Here is a 22,500-nt window from a genome sequence, read left to right as displayed (position 1 = left end):
AATCGACAGTTAAAATGTCTCTAACGCTGTTGAGGAAGAGTTTCATCATCTTGACAAATTCGTTACCATTACGTTTGACCACGATCACAATAGGAACAGTTTTTAACTTCTGGAAAAGCTATTGAGAATCATCCTTGTAATTGCATCACCTATTTCAGTTTGAAGCGACTCAAATACTCTGTCCACCAGTTTCAAAGCTTCAGGAACTTTATCAAGTGGAAATATGCGATGAGTGTAGACAGTAAGAGAATCAGGATCAATGTGGGCTAAAATACACGCTGCTTTAGCATTAGTCATTCGATGTGGAACATGAATTCCATGTTTTAGTATGTGACAGTACACAACACGTGAAGAAATGGAAGTCCAACAGTTCACTTCAGGGCACACAAGACATAGCTGATAGGGAGAGTCAGAGAAAAATGGCATTGACCCTAAAGTGGTAATGATACACATTGAAATGCCTGTTCGTTGTCGATTGTGATCTTGCACAGCCATCTCGTCAAAAAACCGCAACCTACAACTACAGGATGCCTTGTTAGCTTCAAGAATTGATTTGCAGACATAACCATGGATGGCTTTTGCCTGCTCAAAACAAAGCTTGTTGCAGTACTTTGCTATGTGGCACTCAGGACACTCAAACATATTGTCCGACTCTTTGTGACATGTGCAGCACAAATTTTGTTCTAGATGAACTGATGACATGTTGGAATCTTCTGATACTTTGTCCTTCTCATGGATTTCAGGGAGCTTAAAATCCCTACAGAACTCCTTATTTCCCCAAACAAGGTCCCCTAGGAAAGGCATGAGACCAAGAACCTTCAAACCAGAAGGAAACACGTGATCCTTTTCAAGCTCCAACAGAGAAAGCTGATCTGAATTACTGGGAAAAACAGATGGACCTTCATTTTCTATGAAATCACACTGATCAATTGAAACACTCTTTACCCCATTAAACATAATCCGAAGTCCTCCACAAAGATTACCCTTGAACACATTTTCAATGCATTCTAAAGTACTTTCAGCAGCACAGACAATTCCCCAGTTATAGTTCCCTAAAATAGTGTTTTCCTTCACAACTGTGTGGGTCACTTTGTACAGTAAAATACCATGCTGACTATTACCACTGATGAAACTTCTGATGATTTTCCCGTTTCCAGCCTTGCTGACCACAAGGCCTGAGAGATCATGAGCAAGAATGTCATTTTTTTCTATGTGAAAACAAACATGCGACCTCACAACAACACCACGTAGATTCTGCATTACTAAGTTGTCAATCAAGTGGATGTAACAGTCCTGGCCTACATCATTTCCTTGAATTTCAACCCCACTTCCCCTGCAACCAACAATGGTGGATGATGTCACTGACACACTCCTGGATTTGCCATCATTGCACTCTTCAAATTTAACTGATATTCCAGTGAGGGGCTGGTTTTCAATATCACAGTGGTCAATGTCTAAAGCAAGAATGTTATCAGCTTCTATAAAAGCCCTGCAGTTTCTCCAAGATTCAGTTGTCAAGTGTGGAGCACTCCCATGTTGCCTTCCAAGCATCAAAGTGTTTAAGTTCAAAGACCCTTCAGAAAATTTATCCTCCCCTGTGTGTGGATGTGAAGCAGAGGACCATGTGAAATCAACATTTTCGAAGAGAAAGGATCCCTCTTTCAGGTGTATACCTGCAGTGCAATTAACAAAGCACTGATCACCAGGGGGGCAAACAAAATTATAGTGACCTCCAAAAATGTGAATTGTTTTCAAGTGATAGCTTCCTGGATGCAAAATGATGGTGAGAGCCTGACTCCCACTTGCCTGCAATCTCTCTAGTTCCTTAAGGTCCCTTTCATCAGACACGGGTTCATACTTAATGTTTTCAAGTATTCCAGAAAATTTATCTTTCAATTTCTTAATGTCACATGATTTAGAATCTCCAAACTTGAATTGGAGTACTGCCATTGATGCCTGAGCTCTGCTAGTGAACTTGGTCTTACCACTCTCAACAAGTTTGCACAATCCATACACTTTCCAGTAGTACCCACGATAGTACTCTGTGTTCACATAAGTAGCTGTAATGAAGTCATCGACAGCACTTTCAAATTCTTCCGTCCTCAAATATGCAATGCCACGGTGACAAAGAATCTCTCCAAGAGAAAATGGCAGTTTTTGTTCTAGATGTCTAGCTGATCCACGAAAAGTACTGAAACCCAGAGCTTTCACAATTTCAGTGTACAAAGCTTTTGAGGTTTCAAAGTCCCCTTGAGCAAAGGCCTCTTTTGCCTTTGAGGAAATTAAATCCTCTTTCTGGACGCGTTTTGTTTCTTGAACACTGTCTCTGTGCCAAAATCGGTTTAAGGACACCTTCAATGCCAGTGCTACATCTCCACCTCTATACCCCGGGTCAAGCATTCTTGTTAATTTCTGTAGGTCATCCTGTTGGTAATACTGCATGGGGTCTTTTATTCCACAAACAAGTTCCATACAGAATTGATGTAACTTTTGTCCCACGCTTTCCACATGTAAGGAGTAACAGTGTAATGCTGCTTCGCAAAACAGTCTGGCAGTTTCCTCTGATAAGAAACAAGACTTCAAGGGGGATTTTTTCACGAGGTTACAAACAAGTTGATAGGCATTTTTTGAAAGTTTTTCCCAATGTTTTACATCCAGGTTGGCCGAATCAAGTGAATGCAAAATTTTGAAGAGACGTTGTTCCAAATTAGTTTCGTTCTCCCGAGTATTTAAGCTTCGCTCAAAATTATAAACGAAGTCAATGCCACTAACACAATAATCATTGAGAAATGACTGGTGCATCATTCTTATACAGGACACCAATATGTTGTCAGTTTCACTTTCAGTGACAAAATGGTTTCTTAAGGTCTCTTGGACAAGGCGATGCACGCTTAAAGTGCAATCAGACTTCTGTTTGAAAAGTGAAAACTTTACCAACTCCTGAACAATTTGCTTTACACCAAGGGGCCTTCCAATACATTCCCTCAACTCCATATTTTGAATGGCTGGAGCACCCACATTCAAAATTTCAATGGGTATCTCGTCAGGGGATAAAAATGCTGCAACTTTTGTGAACAAAGTGGCTGCTCCTCCAAGTTTCTCATCTTTCTTGTTATCTTCAATGTAACGGAGGTTAAGAAGCCAGGTGGTTTGTACAGACAAGCGTTCTTCACTGTACAACTCTGTATGTGGTTTAGCACTTTCAGCATTCAAAAGCAAGTTGGCCTTTTGCATCCTGTATTGCTGAAGATATAACTCAATGGAGCAATCTAAAGCTTTGATGTAAGCCGAGGCTTGCTCCAAGGCAAGAGGTAAACCGCCAAGCTCTTTGGCAAGTTCTTCTTGAATGTGAACATTGCAACTGGTTTGTACACCTGCACGCTTCTTCAAGAATTCAACAGATTCATCTAATGAAAAAGAACCAAGCTCCAAGCAGTTTTCTAGTGGAAGGTTAAGGTCTTGACACAATGTTCGAGAGCTTCTTCGAGAAGTGACGAGAATGTCACAAAATGCTTTGCACTTCCACTGGCCAAAAAACATTTTCATTGCATAGTGACCAAGCTCCTTTTGATCCATATTGTCTACAAGCAAAAGCCACTTTTCTCTCAGATTACCAAGCCATGAAAGGGTTCTCTTCAAAACCAAGTCAAACTCCAGTTGAGGTTCCTTATTATGCTGGTTAGACTGAGTAACGTCAGCAAACTCTTGATAAATTTCAAGGAGTGAGGCTCTTATCAACTCATCGCTCTCTCCATTTATCACAAATACACCCCCAGGGTACCTTTCCATATTTCCCCAGGCATACTCAAGAGCAAGACATGACTTCCCACACCCTCCCAGTCCACATATTCCTGTGATACTGCTATTGGTCCTCTTTGGTCCAGGATAATTTGGTTCTGTGCTGGCGTGGTCAAAAGCCTTTCCAAGGTCTTCAAGCTCTTTTCTCCTTCCAGTAAAATACTCATTCCTGTTCAGTACACCGAAAAACCTTGGATGTTTAGCATCATCTTCACTTGCCTTGGAGTAAACACTAAGATCCTCCACCTGTTGTTTCAAGGAATGCATTTGGTTCTCAATTTGTTCAACCTTTCTGTAAAGCTGGAAAAGTGATCGCTCAATGGACAAAACCTGAGTCTTCAACTTGTCCTTTTCCTCTTTGTCCTGGAATATGAAGCCATCCAAAGTGGAGGAAAGGTGTGACACTTCATTCTGAACCAAGCTCAACAAAACTGGGTCTACAGGGGAATTTCCACAAAATGTTGTACCTGTAAAGAGATAAAGCACTCAATCATACAATGAAGTTGATTTATAATCAAGGTTGGATAGACATGTCAAATGCTAGCTGTTGTTCTATCGATCTAAAATGAATCAGAAACCAGGAAACCAGGTGGGAAGCCTCACCACGAGACTTGCATACGTTTACAGTATGAGACACTCAAGATTGAGAATGGCAGATATTAAATAACACCCATATAATAAAATAAAATTGATTTATTCGCCTTTTAGACAATGTTTCAGTAAGTGTGAAGTGTATTAATACCAGATCAAACAAAGTTCTTCTATGTATGATTTCAGGAAATCACATTCACAATGGACTCACGTCAGGATGCTGCTTAAAAAATAGTATTGTAACATTCAGGGGTAAATTTAAAATTTCAATATACATCCAAGAGAATCTCAGGCTAGCAGCTAATAGTTCTATCAGAATGTCTGACTTTGTAGTAAGGAAAGGGGTATCAAGTGGACACTTAAAAGCATGGTTTCAGGAGTGATAATTTGCTTACAACATACAGGAATGTGGGAAAAAAAATACAAAAAGGTGTGAAATGTGTCTCCTGATCGCCTAATTTTCAAAAATTCTCTTAGCCAAGAAAATCAGATTAACAATACCACCATGTGCTTTCCATCGAAGCTAATCTTGAAAGCACCAGAAACTGTGTGGAGCCACACAAGGCTTCTGATATTAATTTTCATGAGGGTGCCTTTTTTGTAAAATTGATTTAAAACCACATAACATTTATGATAATGTAATAATTTTCTCATTAATAATTGACTCTTGCCCTTTACATTAAAACCCCTGCGAAAACAATTTACAACACATGCCTACAAATAAATTATGTGCAACCAGGCCTTGGGAGTCACAGGGGTGAAAGGAAGACATCACCAAACAGCAACTGGAAAAACACATTGGGTTTTTCTTCTTTTCCTGATGTTTACAATGGCCACTGAGTCATTTTTGGTGATTTTACCATAGGGTCTTAGTTTTCAACACACCCAGGACAGAATGGTGAACACCAAGACCCTCGGGAAACATTTTGGTGAGTTATGGCGAGGTTACTGTTTTCCACATACCTGCTGAAATGTGTGAAAAATCAAGAACCAATTATATTATTCACCTAATCTTGAAAGCACCAGAAACTTGCAAGTGGAGCCACACAGGGCTTCTGATATTAATTTTCATAGGGTGCATTTTTTGTAAAATTGATTTAAAACCACATAACATTTATGATAATGTAATAATTTGCTCATTAATAATTGACTCTTGCCCTTTACATTGAAAAACCCTGAGAAAACAATTTACAACACATGCCTACAAATATGTGCAACCGGGCCTTGGGAGTCGCAGGGGTGTGAGGAAAACAACATCAAACAGAAGCTGGAAAAACACATTGGGTTTTTGTTCTTTTCCTGATGTTTACAATGGCCACTGAGTCATTTTTGGGGATTTTACCATAGGGTCTTAGTTTTCAAAACACCCAGGACAAAATGGTGAACACCAAGGCCCTCGAGAAAATTTTCGTGAATTATGGCGAGGTCTCTGTTTTCCACATACCGGTACCTGCTGAGGTGTATAGAAAATCAAGAACCAATTATATTCACCTGGGGAAGCAACAGGAATGATGTGTTTTGATATCATCTGTTTGATAAGCAATAATAATAATTACTAATAATAATAATAATATTAGTTCTTTTCTTTCCATGTCTTTGGTTTCCACACACCCCTTGGACGATAGACGATGGACGATGGTAAGTATATGTATGGTGGCCAATTCAATCATTGCAATTGGCCCGAACAATTCCGGGACCGTTTAGTCCACTTTTGATCCAAGGAAAACTCTCATATCTCCCTCTATATCACAGAGGGGATCGGTTTGCAAACAATGTAAGTTTCAACCAACTTTCAAAAAGTCAGCTCTACAGTTCTACTGAATGCATGGTTTCATAAAAAAATGTTAAAGTTCTTCTGTTTGTTCATCGCTGTGTATCAATACATGTAAATTCTTATCTTAACATGCATTCAGTTACGGATAGAAGTGCTTAGCAAGTTGATCTGCATTTGCTCTCCATCGTGTGTACATGTGTGCATTTTAAACTTAGCATGAGAGTTCATTTGTAGAACGTTAATGAATGAATGAATGTTTATTTGCCACACAATTAATAATATTACAAAGACAATCAATAACAAGAATAAAGTTGTTAATGAAAAAAAAAGGATGGATATTACGTACATACTCCGGTGGCCCAGCAAATTAAATGGTTAAAAATTAGATTGTTTGCGAACCGATTCCCTCTGTGCTGTCAGGTTCTGAAGACAGACTGAGGGACATGAGCATTTTCCTCTGATCAGAAGTTGACTAGATGGCCCCGGAATTGAAACCGATTGCAATGATTGAAATGGCCACCAAACGTATACCTACCGTCCTGCATCCGACACCCACCCCTAACCATCACATGTTCACTGGTAAGCTACTGGACAAAAAGAGACTTTAAAAACAGGCCACGGGCCGCAAGGTGAGCTGTGGACCACAGACCTGTGTCTTATAGCAAAACGCTAATTAGCTATGTAGTAGACTTCTCCTGCCAGACATTGTTTTCTAAAGATGCTGTGCTTCTTTACCAATAATAATTATAGTTTCATGAAATATCAGACGCCCATCAAATAGAATTGTTATTTTACTATGACAGCCACTGCTACCTTTGGTCTCCCAGTCTTGCAATTCTGACAAAATCCTGTCCTCATCTGCAGTGGGAAGACTGAGGGACTTGACAAGCTGCTTCATCTCTTGAAAACATTTTTTGAACTTTGCTTCATCCCACACTGTGAGGTTGCAGTGGGCCCACTCGTTCCTAACACTGTCTTTCACTGCTTTGGCTGACGCTTGTATGGTCGCAGAAAACACTGGTACTTCACCAAGCAGCAAAAGAACAGCAGAACCATCACACTTGTCATCAAATGCACTGAACTTTACCATGAATGGCTGAAGATATAGTTTAGAAAGGTCAACATGACTTAATACTTTGTAGTCAAATTTAGAGACATCCAGTTTTCCCGAAGGAAGTTTATGGCTGTTGTTGTTGTTAATATTCTCATATTTGAGTGTTTTCAGATGTTTTCTTAGAAATCCAGGTGTGGTTTGCATGTGAATGTTATGACTCATTTTCAAATTATGGTATTCTGTCAGCAAAGACTGTTCCACAAACGTTCGAATCTGCGGCACCATCTTGTTCAATAAAGCAATTCCAACGACCATCCAACGCTTCTGGTTCTCACTAAAAGTGCTCATGGCAACAATCTCAAGGAATCTAAAATTAAAAAAAAGAGAAGTTTTATCAAGTTGCCACTGAAATTAATAAATTAGTACTTACTGTGTTTAAAATCCCTTGAAGTTGACCATTGTTTCTGCAAAGTCAAAAATTCAATCTCCTACAGTTGTAGACGAGGTCATTTATCACCAGGTAATTCCATCGTTTTGGAAATAGCAGCTGCTTTATTATTCAACAGCGTCACAAAATTTTTGCCGATTTTGGGGCTCATTTGTTAACACTCAAGCACGCTTCCAAGAGAGCTGTTTATTTTCATGAGTTATGCACACGCTGCAGGCCTGTTGTCACCATGGACTTACACTCTTACGCTGTTATAACCCGGTGACATGGTGTGTAGTGCACTACCACAAAAAGGATGAAGCTCACTTGTCTTTGATTACGTTTTGATTTGCTTCATAACAGTGAGCCATACATGTCGCAGTAGTGTGAATCCAAAGTCAGTCAAAGTAATCTAGCACTCAGATCTTTGGCAGTATGCCCCCCGGGGGGGGACTCCCATATGAAACAGACGGGGATGCTCGTCGGAAATTTTGAATTTAACCCCTAAAGGAGACCAATCTAGGCGTGGCTTAAGCAAATTTTGACCCCTAAAAGAGACCGTTTAAAAACACAAAAATACGACACGCAATGAGTTTTAATGATAAGAAGGCATAATCATCGAATGCTTTTATCTAAAAAGAAAATTTAAAAGGAAATTTGACTTCTGTTTCACTTCGCGTAATTCTGTGTTACTTCGCGGAACCCTAAACGAGACCCTGGTGGCATATTGGCGCTTTGCCCGGAACACCCTAAGCGAGACCAAAATCCAAAATTTACACCCCTAAGCGAGACGACGAGCATCCCCGTCTGTTTCATATGGGAGTCCCCCCCCCCCCCGGGGTATGCCCAGGCTTCTCAAAATCTAAGACCTTACACCTGAGACCCCCTGTCAAATCCCAGAAACTAAAAAATGGCTTGAATCACAAACCAAAAATCCCCCATGAATTCCAGAATTCTACACACTTACAAAAATCCATTAACCAACTTTGGTCAGAACCCCAATCATATTGGGCTGCGATGGCCCTACTGAACGCAAATCATTGTTTGTTGAGACTTTACTTCAGCCTATATATACATGTAGTTAAACTGCAAAAGTCTTATAACAGATTTGATGGTGTTAATCATCTACATAGAACATACACACAAACATCCCACAGGAGGAAGGAATTGATGTTGTATGCAACACATACACACAATTCTAAGAAAAAAGCCTACCATTATACCAACCATCTACCTAAAATGGATGCTTGAACTCATACTCAAAGAGAACTCTCTCCAATTTAATGAATAGAACTATCTCTAGACGCAATGGTAACCCAATGGGAACAAAAATGACAGTTTCCTTTGCAAATAAGATGAGTCAGAGCACAACAAACATTACATCCCTATCAACTCCCAATATTTGAAGAGTTTGGGGTTTTAACAGCCCTGTTTAAATACCTTTACCAAGGGAAAAACAGGAAACCTCCCATTATCTTAATGATATACTCATATAGGAGAGGAAGTTACTCCCTAAAAGACATACACGTACGAGATAAGTAAAAACAATGATCACAGGGATGGGAGTCGTGATTATCCTCAACACCCTCAAACTTTGGTCAACAATTTTTTGTTGTTTTTTCCCAGATCTTCGTTTTTGAGTGGGTCTTCGGTCTTCATTTTCGTGATCTACGTTATCGATACTACCAAGAGGCGGCCTTGACTCAGATAGATGTTATTCCCAGGGGCTCTTCCTAAGATAGACTAGTGGCTTGCTCTCTTTATGACATATGCTGCCGGACTACTAAGGAAGGGACGAAGATTCCTTGCACCAGTACTTGGAAAATGCGAAACAATTTTTCTCCAAGTCTACCCGCTGAATTCTCGGTTAGGGTAAAGTTACGTTCCAGGAGGTAAAGGTATTTTACACTTACTTCAGAAGGTAGACTTACGTGTACCATTCACTACCTTGATCCGGAAATAACACACTGAAAAGCAACCCATAATACTAAAGTATGAGACCGTTCACGTGACACCTGCGGCACTTAAGGGGGTTTTCCGTGAAAAGTGATCGGCTGTTTTTCATTGTCTTTCCGTGATTTGTGATTGTAAAAAGTTAAAAGCTGTGAACTGTGAACGACATGCCAGTTCAGTTTTTCGATTTCATGTTATTTACCGTTTAGCGTGAAATGAGAATATTGATCACCATGAGAAGGACCCCCCTTTACGGCCCCTCATCGATGGAGGGGAGAACAGTATGACTACTTTTAGTATGTTTTATAGACAAAAAAAAAATGATTGGAAAGTTTCATATTTTGATACAGCCAGATACACAGCCTTGTGATAAGAGGTTTATTCAAGTTCCTAGATCAGATCCGCTAGCGGATATGGATCCCCTTTCGCGAAATTGGACCCCCCTGAAAATAAGAAATTTTGTGATTAAGGTAATAAAATTTCTTTGTAAATTGTTTTTAGCTGAAAAAGAACTTTTACTAAAATTCGAATCTAACTTTGATTTTTCTCCTTATTGAAAATTAATACCAAAATTCATGACTGGAAAGACTGGAAAAGTTTGGTTATAAAAAAAGGAAAAATCTTCTGAAGCATTGTCATAAAGTAAACTTTCCAACCAAGTGGTATTACTTAAAAAGTCAAGTGGCGCCTCCTTTGTGAAAGCGCCGCCCATTCAAACTATCAAATGGAACAAAAAGAACCGTGAAAGAAACAACGCTTTACGAAAAGGACACAGCTTGAGTGAGGCTTCAGCACTTGTCTAAGTAGCCTGACTTCTGGCTGTTATACACAATTGTGGTCTCATTCACACAGAAGCCCTTCCAGCTAATCCTGCCAAGCCGACCACATGCTGGAAAGGTCAGACCACAACACCGGGAACACTGTCCCCTACTCTTTTCGAATAGTGTGTGGGATCTTTAACGTCCCACAGAGTTAATGAACAAGGGTTGTGAGACGGGACCTCCGGTTTATCGTCCTTATCCGAGAAGACTAGAGAGTCTAACCATTTGCAGATGTAATTACAAAGGCAGCACTTTCTTCTCAGTTATTTAAACACCCTGAGTGTTGGTCCGGCCGGAGTTGAACTCACGACCTCCCGCGTGACAGCCCGGTGCTCAACCAACTGAGCCACTGGTGCGCGGTAAACAACTTTACTGAACCGAAGCTCATGTCTAAAATTAACACGACAATTTAATGAGCCCCTAGTGCGTGATTTAAGCTTCTGTCAGAAAGGAGTTAAAATTCGCATCTACTTCACGAAATTCCGCCAAAACATGTTAAACAACCTTTACTGAAAAATTAACTGATCTTAAGTCTTTTTCACAAAGATTTATGCCTTATGGTATCAGCAGAAACCCATAAAGGTTCAAACGTGTAAAGGCCCCTTGAGTGCTGGGAAACAACCTTCTGAATATTCAATTTGCTAAGTACCATATTTGGAACAACAAGAGCGAGGGGTTTCCAAATATGGTACTTTGCACTGAAACATTCAACCAATCAGTTCACACTCAATATTCGGAAGCTGTGAACTCGCCCTACACGTTTCAACCCTTATGGGTTTTTGGTATCAGTCAGTTTCCCCAAACCAAAATCTAACTCTACCTTGGTAAACAGTTAAATAAGCTATAATGGGGGATCCAAATCCGCGAATGGAGACTCCCCGGGGATCCAAATCTGCTAGCGGATTTGAACCCGGGGTCCAAATCTAGGGGGAGGGGGTGTGGGGAGTCAAATCTAGGGGGAGGGGGTGTGGGGAGTCAAAATTCGCTAAGACACTGGTACACACTTGTGGGCATACTGAAATCTGTACAGTTTATTCTTTCACTTGACTTGTGAAGTCACTGATTCAATGACTATTCTTTGCTACAACTGTCCTGAATAAATACCTGTTACTAACCGCGGTTTGAGGTTCGTACTGTAAGTTACGGACCTAGTTTTTTCCATTGATTTATGGCCGCAGCGCGCGGGCCATAAATCAACAGGGAAAAACGAGGATCCGCAAGGTTAGTACACGTGAGATACTTATTACATCTATTTGGTAATCAAACTAGTTGAAGTCAAGTGGAAGGTTCAAACGCCACAAAGATTGCTGTGTCAAAATTCGAAAAACAAAAACAAAATTGGCTTTTTGAAATAGTTGCTTGTAAGATTCAAACAGTTTTGCAAGTATATGTAACAGAAACGACATAAAAAAATTGATACAGAGTGCTTTACCGAAATTTCAAGTTTAGCCATACTGTAGAAGACGACCTGCTAATTTAGCCAATCACAGCTTGCGTACTATCTGAGAACTAATAATAACTCAAAATTTATACCTAAGAATACTGCAATAAGAAAAGACAAGAGCTGGATGGAAAGCTTCTCTGAAATGCTCCACCGCCACTTCAAAACTGGGATCCAAGCAAACCCGAGATGTTGAGGATTCTTCTCAAACCATTCGAAAACCTGTCCAAAATACCAAGCACTAGCCACAAAATGATGCACAAGACACACGATGTTTAAACTTTCAAAAGCAATAAACATATGATCACACAAGCACATGCACCCCAACATTTTGCAATGCCGCACCATTTTTGTAATTCGTCTTTCACTAGTCATCTGATTGGCTGAGGTGAGTCAAGTCAAGTCAAGTCTACATTATAATCCAAACTGAAGTTTGATCAAGAAAATTTCTGCCTCCTGGTAATTCTCCTCCAGCCTTTCGCCAGCTTTACGTCTTCTTTTCTAAGTGGGATCCCTGGAAGTTATCGGACTGAACTGTGTTTGGGAGGATTGTGCTAAGTGTACCTTTCACTGATGCCAATTTTTTCAGCCTTGTCATTCGTGTGATCTCTCAGCCAGCCCACTCTTTGAAGGTTTTATGAAATAGACAGCTGCTACCACAGGCTTTAGTTTCCCATAATTGGTTCCATTACTCTGTAGGTTTCTTGGACGTCACACCAAAACAGAAGCAGATACAAGATCACCAACATAAACTTACCTAAATTAATGATAACAACATGGCTACTGACTTGTGGAACACTTTGGTTCAAAATGTTACCCTTTTTAATAGTAATTCACATTTTCGACTGACTAACTAATACAATGGAACGTCTTTTTAAATGTTCAACTAGTGAAACATAGTTATGTAAAAATAAGTGAGAAATGGATTAGGTTTAAGAGTCATCACGACACCATTTTCAAGTTCAAATGAGATACATGTGGAGGATAGACTTTCAACAAATAGTTTGTCCAAGATTTGCATGTGTGATGACTACGAAACAAACTGAGCAGTCATCTTCTTCTACTGGAAAACACTTTTTAATAACCCTTTTCCTCTAGAAGGGTTTGACGAGTAAAATGCTCAGGCATTAGAGAGTAAAATCTCTCAGAGTCACTCCTAAGAGGCCACACACTGCAGTATTGCAAGATGTTACCCATCCTTACGAAATGCATGACCAAGTTTGATTGCTTAGCATTCAATTTAGGCAAAACTGTTTGCATGACATTGCTTATTTATCAAAAATATTGCACAAATCTTGAACAAGCTATTTTTAACAACCTTTTCTCGATATCATTTGGACTGGAAAAAGATGAAACCAAAATGTTGCTCTTTTTTATCACTTATTCTTAACAGGGTAATTCCGCTAACTCAATGTTGTACCCAATTCAAACCCTTTGGGAATAAAACGTTTTGTTCCAGGTATTATCATATGATTTAAATGTGAATGCTACATTACCATGCAAATGCAATACACAAAGAATCTTGACCCTGAAAGATTTGAATTGGGTACAACAATAAGTTAGCCAAATTTATTGGTCTATTGCCCGAACTAGTATGAACCAAAACAGAACATTGTTAAAAGTGATCCTATTTAGTAAACAATAATGTGATGGATTTCATGGGTACGATCAACGCTGAGCAAAAGGATTCAGAGGATTTGCTGATGGGATATTTCTTGGTGGAGGAGGGACCAGGGCAGAAGGCATGCCTTGCTGGCCACCAACGGCTCTCTTTTGTTGTTGCTGCTGAATTTGAGCAGGAGTCAGGCGGAAGTGGAACTGAAGAAAAAACTGAAAATAAAGCAAAAACAACAAATCTCAATTTTCATCTCTTTCACTGTGAATCAGCTGAAACATGATGGAAAGAACTCTGTTCCAGCAAACTGGGACTTCTTTTTCAAATCCTAACCTTGCAATGTGAGAATCAAGTAAAAAAATATCCTTGAGAATTCACTTTTGAAATTAAGTTTGAGTAATCCTAGAGGTAAGATTTACGTTTTGCATGTAATGATAACTTACAATACCCAAGAAAGGTTTTGGACACACTAGTCTTCATCTGCAAGTACAGCTTTCTTTTTGCTTTTCTGTTTATTGAAAGTGCAAGACTTATCCCTTTTTTCCAGGAACTAAATCTAATCTTTTCAGCACATGACACTTTAATTAACCCATTGACCCCTGAGAGTGACAATAAATTAATAGATCTTACTCTGTCTAATGCTAGATGATTTTACTCGTCAATGAGGCATCTCGGGGTGTTCAAGGTATGAATGGAAAACCATTAACCTTTTCATTACCAACAATGACTAACAATAATACCTGTTTGGTGTCCTTATTCCATTGAGTCCAGAGCCTCCCTTCATCTTTATCTATTTCACGGCTTGGAATCTGCAGGAAAAAAGAACTCTCTAGTCACATTTCAGGCAAGAATAAAACCTTGTTGCTTGTCTGTCACTACTTGTCAACATAAAAAAAGAGAAATTATAGTCAAGAGAGCTTGACATGTCTCATTTTGCTGTACAGAGAAGTTGGGAAATCTCTTATAAATTGAGTAAAAATATGTGCATTGTACTAGTAAACACACAAATCTAGAGTCCCCGCAGCTTTTTAAACAAAAAATATCTATTGCACAGCACACAAATTGAGAATGATATAGACTGTTGAAAGATAAAGCAATACATGTAAAAATGAGATAGGGAATTGTGGTGGGCTGAATGCAAACAGATGTTTCTTCAGCTACTCTGAATCCATTGGTAAGTAAAGGTACAATAGACACTTAACAGTAAATCTGTCTCTGTATCTGTTTTATTAATCGCTAACGCTTGTTTGCATAACAACCGATGTAACTAGAATTTACAAACAAATACATGTAATCGATCTTGTGACGCAAATTAAAGTTCACACATTATGCAATTACACATCTATAAATAAAAGAAATAAACAGACTATAAATAAATAATGAAAGAATCAATTACATGTCTACTACACTGTAGCTGCAAAAAGCCAATTGAGGTCAGGTCACAGAGCAACTTCGCCACGCAGACAGTAGAATCTAAATGAAAATTATAATTACGCTAAAATTGCAATGAATGGCAAACCTTGAAAGCAATAGTTTCGTACGGTTCAGCAGCAAAAAGGAGGTACTGCCATGACTTATCTGGTGGCTCAATTCGTTGTTCATAAGCTGACATGAAGCGGTGCCTTGGCGTAATACCTTCTGCTATTTCTGGGTAATCCACCTGCAAAGCCAACGACAAAGTGTCAAACAGAACTCATTGCTCAAAGGGAGAAGTGATCCTCACACTTTTCTTGACAATTTAAGCAAATTATTGCCTTCTTTAGACACCTGGGCCCCGTTGTTCGAAAGCCGATTAACTTTTTTTTTTTTTTTTTTTTAACAACTTTATTGACCATTACACATGTTACATACCAAAAAATAAATAACCGAAAAGAAATGAAATATATATGCAAAGTGATACGAAGTGATAAAGTCAAAAGGGAAGGTGCGAAGGGGACGCGAGGACCTATGCGAGGCACTGCCCATGATATAATTAAAACACAGTTAAATTTAAAAGACACTAAAAACTAGGGATGACAGGGGCAGGATCGTACAATTGACCAGGTACAGGGATAGTAAATGTCAAAGTGATTGTGCAGAAGGTGAAACATGTGCTCATTAACAAAGTTGCAAAAGGAAGCAGTAGTTGAAAAACTGGTGGGGGGTGAAAAGTTACAGATATAGTTCCAGAGCTTAACAATACGATTAAAGTAAGAGGCCTGAAAAGTGCTAGTTTTACATACAGGAGTTTTAAGGTTATAAGAATTACTGTCTGGTTCGGCCGTGAGAAACAAAAGAAACAAAATGAGAAACATTAAGATCAGTAAAACCATTCAGACATTTATAAAAGAAAACAAGATCTTTGAGTTCGCGGTCAAATGTCAGACGAAGAAGTTTTAAAGTTAAAAGTCTGTCTCTGTATGACATCACTCGCCTACACGTTGTTTGAGGATCCACCTTGTGGCCCTCCTTTGAACCCTTTCAATTTGAGTTTTTAATGCTATCTTGTCCGGGGACCAGACTTGGGTCGCATAGGATAACTGTGACTTCACAAGTGCAAGATAAAGAGAACGTCTAGCAGAGACATCGTTTAGTAGTGGGAACGTGCGTTTTAATCCAGGATTAGCGTAAACTTTTGTTTCATGTTTTCAACTTTTTAGTTAAAGTTTCTTTTGGTTAGCAGCATTTGGGGGACACTTTCTGACATAAATTGTCTGTATTCTGAGACACAAGTGATGTTGAAGTTGGCTAGAAGAGCAAGGGGACACTTCGTGACGCTTATTGAAATCTGCGTGCATCTAATTAGGGTCAAACCTGGACATATCTCCAAGATCGACATCTACTAATGTAAATTTTATCCGAATATCAGCGTCGAACAGCATTTGGGAGTAGAGAAATAAACTTCTTGGTTAATTTTTAATCTGGGATTAGCGTTAATCGGCTTTTGAACAACCGGGCCCTGGGCCCAGTTGTCCAAAACCTTAACATCTTGCAGAAACGTTTCTGATCAGAACCTAACATGCAACTTAAGTTTCTTGTAAACCAGGATTACATATACTGTAGCTTAATCAGGCTTTGATCAAGTGGGCCCTGAAAAATTCAGATGGTTTTAACGGGATTCAAACCCATGGCCTTTACCAACTAAGCTACAGAGTGTATGCAGCCATCATAAATAAATTACCATTAAACCTATAAATTTATAAATTATTTTGCATCTTGGAAAAAGTTCATCAGAAAATAGTGGAATGGCCCAAAGATTACATGTACACTGCTAGATATGCTTTCCTCTCTGACAGCAAACTTCAGGGTATATGAAGTCAGAATTAGCAGCAGATGGAAAATGATAAAAAAAATAGTAATCAAAACATAACAGTGCAAGAAAATACATGTAGCAGGCCAGGATCTTGGTATTAAATGCCACCACATCTAAAATTTGAAACACTGCATACATGTACTGTATGTATGTTACCATTAAGATATGTACCTGGAATAACAAACTGTGTTGTCCTGTGTCTGGATCTCTCTGTTTTGTGACTATGAGGAAAAGGAAATTGAAGAATTATAAATCCTTCGATATTTTATCTGAAGTGATACATGTGTATCGACACACAATTCCACTTGCAACCTTCATGTTCAATATAAGAAACAGGGCTGAAACTCAGTGTCGCTTGCTTAACTCTTTAAGGAAGGAAAGCAACTTTATTCAAGTGTCTTGTCATTCTAGTACTAGAGCAATAATTGGGGACACTGTAACCTGAAATTAATAATTAACACGAATCAAGTCAAACGTTGGTTTTTGAGGAGAGGGGAAACGACAGTACCCGGACAAAACCTCTTGCTGCAGAGTAGAGAACCAACAAACTCGCCGAGTCTGGGAATCGAACCCGTGCCACATTGGTGGGAGGCGAGTGCTCTCACTACTGTGCCATCCCCACAATGACGAGAAAAATCGTCTGCTGTTAGACAGAGTAAAATCTGTAAGTGGCCACTGGGAGTAAAAGGGGTTTCTCTACCTGTGCCTCACTTGCACAGGTCTCAGTCAAAACATAATATTATAAATCTACGACAAAATCTGGTAGTCATGTACATGTATGCATTAAATTTTGCTTATCGTTGAACTGAGGAAAGCACAGGCCTATGAGCTGACAGCTGTTTAGTCTTTCCCAGGATTTGTTGCTACTGCATGAACTTTAAATGTGGCTAAACGAAATTTAGGAAAAGATGAAAGGCGAGCAGTGTTGCATACACTGTACTAAGGCTATGGGGGAACCCCTTCCATCATTGTGGATCTTATATAACGTACATGTAGTGCACTCACTTTTTTGGTTCATCAATTTTGCGTTAATGTGGGAGAGCAGGGGCGAGAGCTCCCACCACCCACCAATGCAACAATATTCATGTAACATAATCGACTTTAAAAATCATAAACGGGTTGAACCCTGGAGTCATATCATAATCAAGTGAAGCACAATCGTCCGGGTGAGTGTAGTCCTGAGAGGGACTGTTCGGGATGACATTTACTGATGTTTCAACAACCTGAGTAAGAAGTTCTTCTCAGGACTACATGTACACTGACCCGGACGATCGTACTTCACTTAATTACGAATCGACTTTGTTGGTTCCCTACTCTGTTCTGAGAGACCTGTTTTTTCTACACTGGAACTCCAAATTTGTTTACTCATCAAAAACCAACATTAATTTGATCTGCTTTAATTCCCTATAATTTGATTTACAGTCTCTCCAATTACATACCTAGCAGTTAAGAACACTTCAGCTAGATAAGCTTGAGACTTTAAAGTGCTACCGGTACTATGATCAAAAAATCATTTTCCTTTTTCCTTCAAACACCTAACTGGCAAAATTTTGAGGTTTGATTTTTATCCAAAGGCTGTCTATTTTGAGTGTAAGGTTTGGATTTCACGGTCCACCATTACTCGCGTTCAAAATTGACTAATTGGACCTCAGAGGGTTGGATCTAGGGAAAAGTGACATCACTTACTCACTAGCTTAAAATTTCAGCGTGTAAACACAACTTATTATGCATGCAAAACACAAGTTTAAAAATCTGCAAGCCTGAAACTCCTGTGATGCATGTTCATTCAGCCACATAAACACGCATTGCATTCTTAAACCAGTGAGTCTTCGACGTCATTTCCTCCTCGACCCAGCTTTCTCAAGATTTTAAAGTCAGTAATGGCAGACCAATAAATAACAAAATTCCAGGTGTCTTTATAAAATCAGAACTTAAAACTTGGGTCACTTAGTGTTTAGTTAACATGGCTTTGAAATCCAAAGAAAAAGAAGAATTGTTTTATTGGTCATAGTAGCACTTTTAACCCATTCACCCTAAACCGGCCTAAACTGACCATACTTAGTATTTTACTCTGTCTAATGCCAGACGATTTTACTCATCAATGGGGAACCCCCAGGAGTCAATGTGATAAGGAAAGGTTATTGTCAATTGTCATCATCATTATTAATGTATTCCCCAACACCATCATCATAGTTTCTGCTACGCAGCTTCTTTTTGCTGTCCCAGGGTGGCTTGACTCAACCGAAAAATTTGTTGAGCTATCCTTGATACTCCAATTTGTGAGACATGAGCTTCTGTAGCTGTGTTTTTTCCCATACCTGTGATTTTCTCATTCTAAACCCAAGGATCCCTGGTGTTCTTTCTCCTTTCATGCATAGAATAAATCTTCTTTTGCCATGCCAAATTTGCCAGTCTACATATGTGCCCAACATAATTAATTTATTGCAGGTGTTGGTACTCACAGAATCTTTGGATTGGGTTGAACACATGTGATAGTGTTGCTTGATCAGAGTTAACAGGAGAAAAATGCACAGTTTTATTTCACAATACAACTAAATAATAATAAATCAGTTACAGGCATGTCAAATGTGCAGTGCATTTACACATGCATGTGTAACGTGCAATAGACCTTGTAAACCTCACAAGAACAAACCAGTAGCCTTTGACTACAGTGTATGTATTTCTAATATAGCTGTTGTTTTCACCTTTGTAACCTGGGCGACCAATCTTAACAAACTTCTTAACAGACACCCTTGGTTTCTCCTGGAGAATACAAAGAAACACCATTTACAAAGAGTACCGGTATATTACAATATGAATAATAAATATTTTTTTCTTAACAACGTACCAAGAATCAAAGCCATCAAGACTTAAACTTTCCAAGTTGTTAGCACAACAAGATTGGCAATTTCTTTAAACAAACACAACTTATGGTACACATGTACATTTACATTGTAGAAAAGGTTATTAACCCTTTGACACCAGAACCGGCCTAAGCCGGACATACTTAGTATTACAAATTTTTACTGCTAATGCCAGACGATTTTACTCCTCAATGGGGAATCCCCAGGAGTCAATGGGTTAAAGTTCTTGAAACTCCTTTTGGAGTTGAAGGGTTTTTTTTTCTGCATATGCCAATTATTGAATATTATAATTTGTTGATAAATACCCGGTCCAATTTCACTTGCCGAGTAAAATACAGTCTCATCATTCTTCCCAATTTCAGTCCTAGCACTACATATGGTATGGCTGCTTTGTGAAGATAAGGTCTGATACTGTAACAGTGTAAGGACTATAAAATGTGAAGTTGAGGCCTGTCTCATGACACTTATAATAATGAAAAACTTTGCGGGACATTAAAGAACCCACAAACTGTGCGTAAAGAGAAAGGGATGGTGTCCCCAGTGTTTCTGTCAGGCAAAAAGTGACAATAACCTCATAGGGGACAATTGGTCTTATTGTACATGTATTTCACTTACAATTCTGTAAAAAGAAAATGAATATTTCACTCCAGTGCAACCACATGTATTGGAGACTTATACTTCATACGTTTCACTCAAATCAAGCAAACTGCAAGCTGGCATCATAACATCAAATTCACCAACTCGTCCAACAAATGAAGCACATCGTAACCAATTTAAAAAAATTAAAAATTAAGGATAAAGTATAAACTCACTGGAGCTGGCTGAGCTGGTGCTTCTTTAGCTTCCTTTGCAGCACGGCGAGCACTGAACAAAAAAAAGCTTGTTATCTACATGACTGTACATTAACTTGGGAGTTATTTGTGACTGGAACAGACAGATTATTTTCCACCTTATTGCTCTGTTATACACGTACATGTAGCTAAGACACTGTGCATGTACTAACTGGGATTTCAATAAGAATTTGAGTTGAGGACTTTTACATGTAGAGGGGTCCAAGGGAATAATTATTTGCTTTTTCATAAATTAAATGTGGACATTCCAATGTTAGAGTTCTCTGGCACATGTTACCGGTAGTAGTGAAATTTGGGGCAATTACGTTTCTAAATCAAATTCAAGGGGTTGTAGTTAATGAGTTTTCCTTGCCACTAGAACGTTTTGAAAACTGCAACTAAATCCATACTCTAGCTACGGTAAATTGGAGTCTTAATTTGTTCAATAGAGTGAGGATGTGGCAGCACTTACAGATTAGACTGATGCTTCTTGCCCTGTGTATGAGCCAGGTAGCTTCCCTTTGATGATAAAAAAATCAGAAAATAATATTTAACAAAAACAATACATATAAACAGTCAGTAGAAAATGCAACAATGAAAAAAGCATCAAGAAAAGATAAAAAGATAACATCCAGGTACTGTACATGTAAAATCCAGATTTGGTTTTAAAACACTTTAGTCAGACTTCAAAAAAACAAAGGCAGTGGTGAAAACCTACCTCGTTATTGTGTAGTGTGAGACATAACTTGCATTCGTAAGAACCAAGATGGTTTTTCATAAAATATGGATCCTGAAAAAAAGTTTTCAAAGAACGAAAATAATTCAGTTTAATAACAGGACCAAAACTTAATATTACCTTTGTCCGGGTAAAATGAGAACAATAATACCACTGAGGTAATATTATTATTACAATGTACTACGTGAAAAGAAGGTATGTAGGTAAAAGCTGGCTTACAGCTAAATGAAGTTTACCTAACTCAAAGAAATCATATCACATTAGTCACTGGTGCATTGTTGTAACTACACATAAAAGGTCCTGTGATAAAATAAATAGGGCTCATGATGATTATTGGAACTAAAACCTGCAAAGCTTGTGGATGAAAAAAAAAAAGTGGAGCAATGAAGTGTGTAATTGTACAATCCTTGCCACATTCCACAACATTGGGTAAGTTACCTACACCCGCCCCCATTTGTTCAAAAGGTGGATAACGCTATCCACCAGATACAGCTGTACGTCACTATCCATTGGATAGCACAATTTTTTTTATTTATTTAAACATATTAACCATTGTTTGCCCCAAAAGCACCTTGGCTTATCAAGGGGGCACACAATAATACAGTAATCAGGCTTCCACTCAAAACACACAGACACACAACACACAAGATTACAACAAAAAAATTGACATCACTAAAGATATATTAATTTAACAAACAGACAGTGGCCAACGAAAAGCAATTTGTAATAATTAAAAGTTACATGACTAGAAATATATTAATTCAACAGTCAAACAGTGGCAATCGAAAAGCGATTAGTATTGATTATAAAACTCTGGACTTTACGAAATAAAACACAGTTGATATCATAATTTACAGATTTAACGCCATACAATAAAAAATTAATTTTCCTAGAATCGCTGCTCGATGACCACGTTTCACCGAGAATACTAGCAGCAGAGGCAAGGAGGGCATTACACTGAGCGGCATATACCTGGGGCAAACCCAAAAGAAGTGTTTCACCGATTCAGATTCAAGACCGCACTCGCAAATAGGCGATGCACAATGGTTAACTTTAAACAAATATTCTCTTAGACAAGAGAAACCAAGTCTAAGGCGGGTGTGATCAATAGATGCATGCCTTGAAAAAGAAAAATCAAATAACTTATTATAAATATGGGGAAAGAGAGTTGACCTTAATTTAGCTTTAAAAGTGGGAAGAGATACAGAGTTTCGAACATCTAGGTCCAGAGAATTCCAGCCAGTGATAGCGGATGGAAAGAAAGACTTTTGAAAGCGAGAAGTTCTACATGAAAATTGTGTAAA

At 38.7% G+C, this 22,500-nt stretch overlaps 2 protein-coding genes across 2 annotated transcripts in view; both read right to left on the bottom strand.

Annotated features, from left to right (window-relative positions):
* The window catches only part of LOC138003225 (uncharacterized), a 10,483-nt gene extending 843 nt beyond the window's left edge, over positions 1-9,640 (bottom strand). Inside the window, exons 1-3 of the mRNA XM_068849185.1 lie at positions 9,558-9,640; positions 6,977-7,584; positions 1-4,265 (exon numbers count right to left, since the gene is read on the bottom strand). The exon at positions 1-4,265 is cut by the window's left edge and continues 843 nt beyond it. Coding sequence (XP_068705286.1) covers positions 103-4,265; positions 6,977-7,565 — 4,752 coding nt within the window. The 5' untranslated portion in view covers positions 7,566-7,584; positions 9,558-9,640 and the 3' untranslated portion in view covers positions 1-102. The remainder of the gene's footprint in view (positions 4,266-6,976; positions 7,585-9,557) is intronic.
* Positions 9,641-11,422: 1,782 nt separating this feature from the next.
* LOC138003216 (splicing factor 3A subunit 2-like) overlaps positions 11,423-22,500 on the bottom strand; it is a 17,505-nt gene continuing 6,427 nt past the window's right edge. The window contains exons 2-9 of the mRNA XM_068849174.1: positions 21,179-21,250; positions 20,933-20,979; positions 20,443-20,494; positions 19,472-19,529; positions 16,938-16,987; positions 14,994-15,134; positions 14,215-14,283; positions 11,423-13,689 (exon numbers count right to left, since the gene is read on the bottom strand). Of these exons, the coding sequence (XP_068705275.1) occupies positions 13,528-13,689; positions 14,215-14,283; positions 14,994-15,134; positions 16,938-16,987; positions 19,472-19,529; positions 20,443-20,494; positions 20,933-20,979; positions 21,179-21,250 (651 nt within the window). The 3' untranslated portion in view covers positions 11,423-13,527. The remainder of the gene's footprint in view (positions 13,690-14,214; positions 14,284-14,993; positions 15,135-16,937; positions 16,988-19,471; positions 19,530-20,442; positions 20,495-20,932; positions 20,980-21,178; positions 21,251-22,500) is intronic.

This window comes from Montipora foliosa, chromosome 1 (assembly GCF_036669935.1).
Source record: "Montipora foliosa isolate CH-2021 chromosome 1, ASM3666993v2, whole genome shotgun sequence".
NCBI lineage: Eukaryota > Metazoa > Cnidaria > Anthozoa > Scleractinia > Acroporidae > Montipora > Montipora foliosa.
Note: the sequence above shows the minus strand (reverse complement) of the source record. Positions and strands in the feature narration are given on the sequence as shown.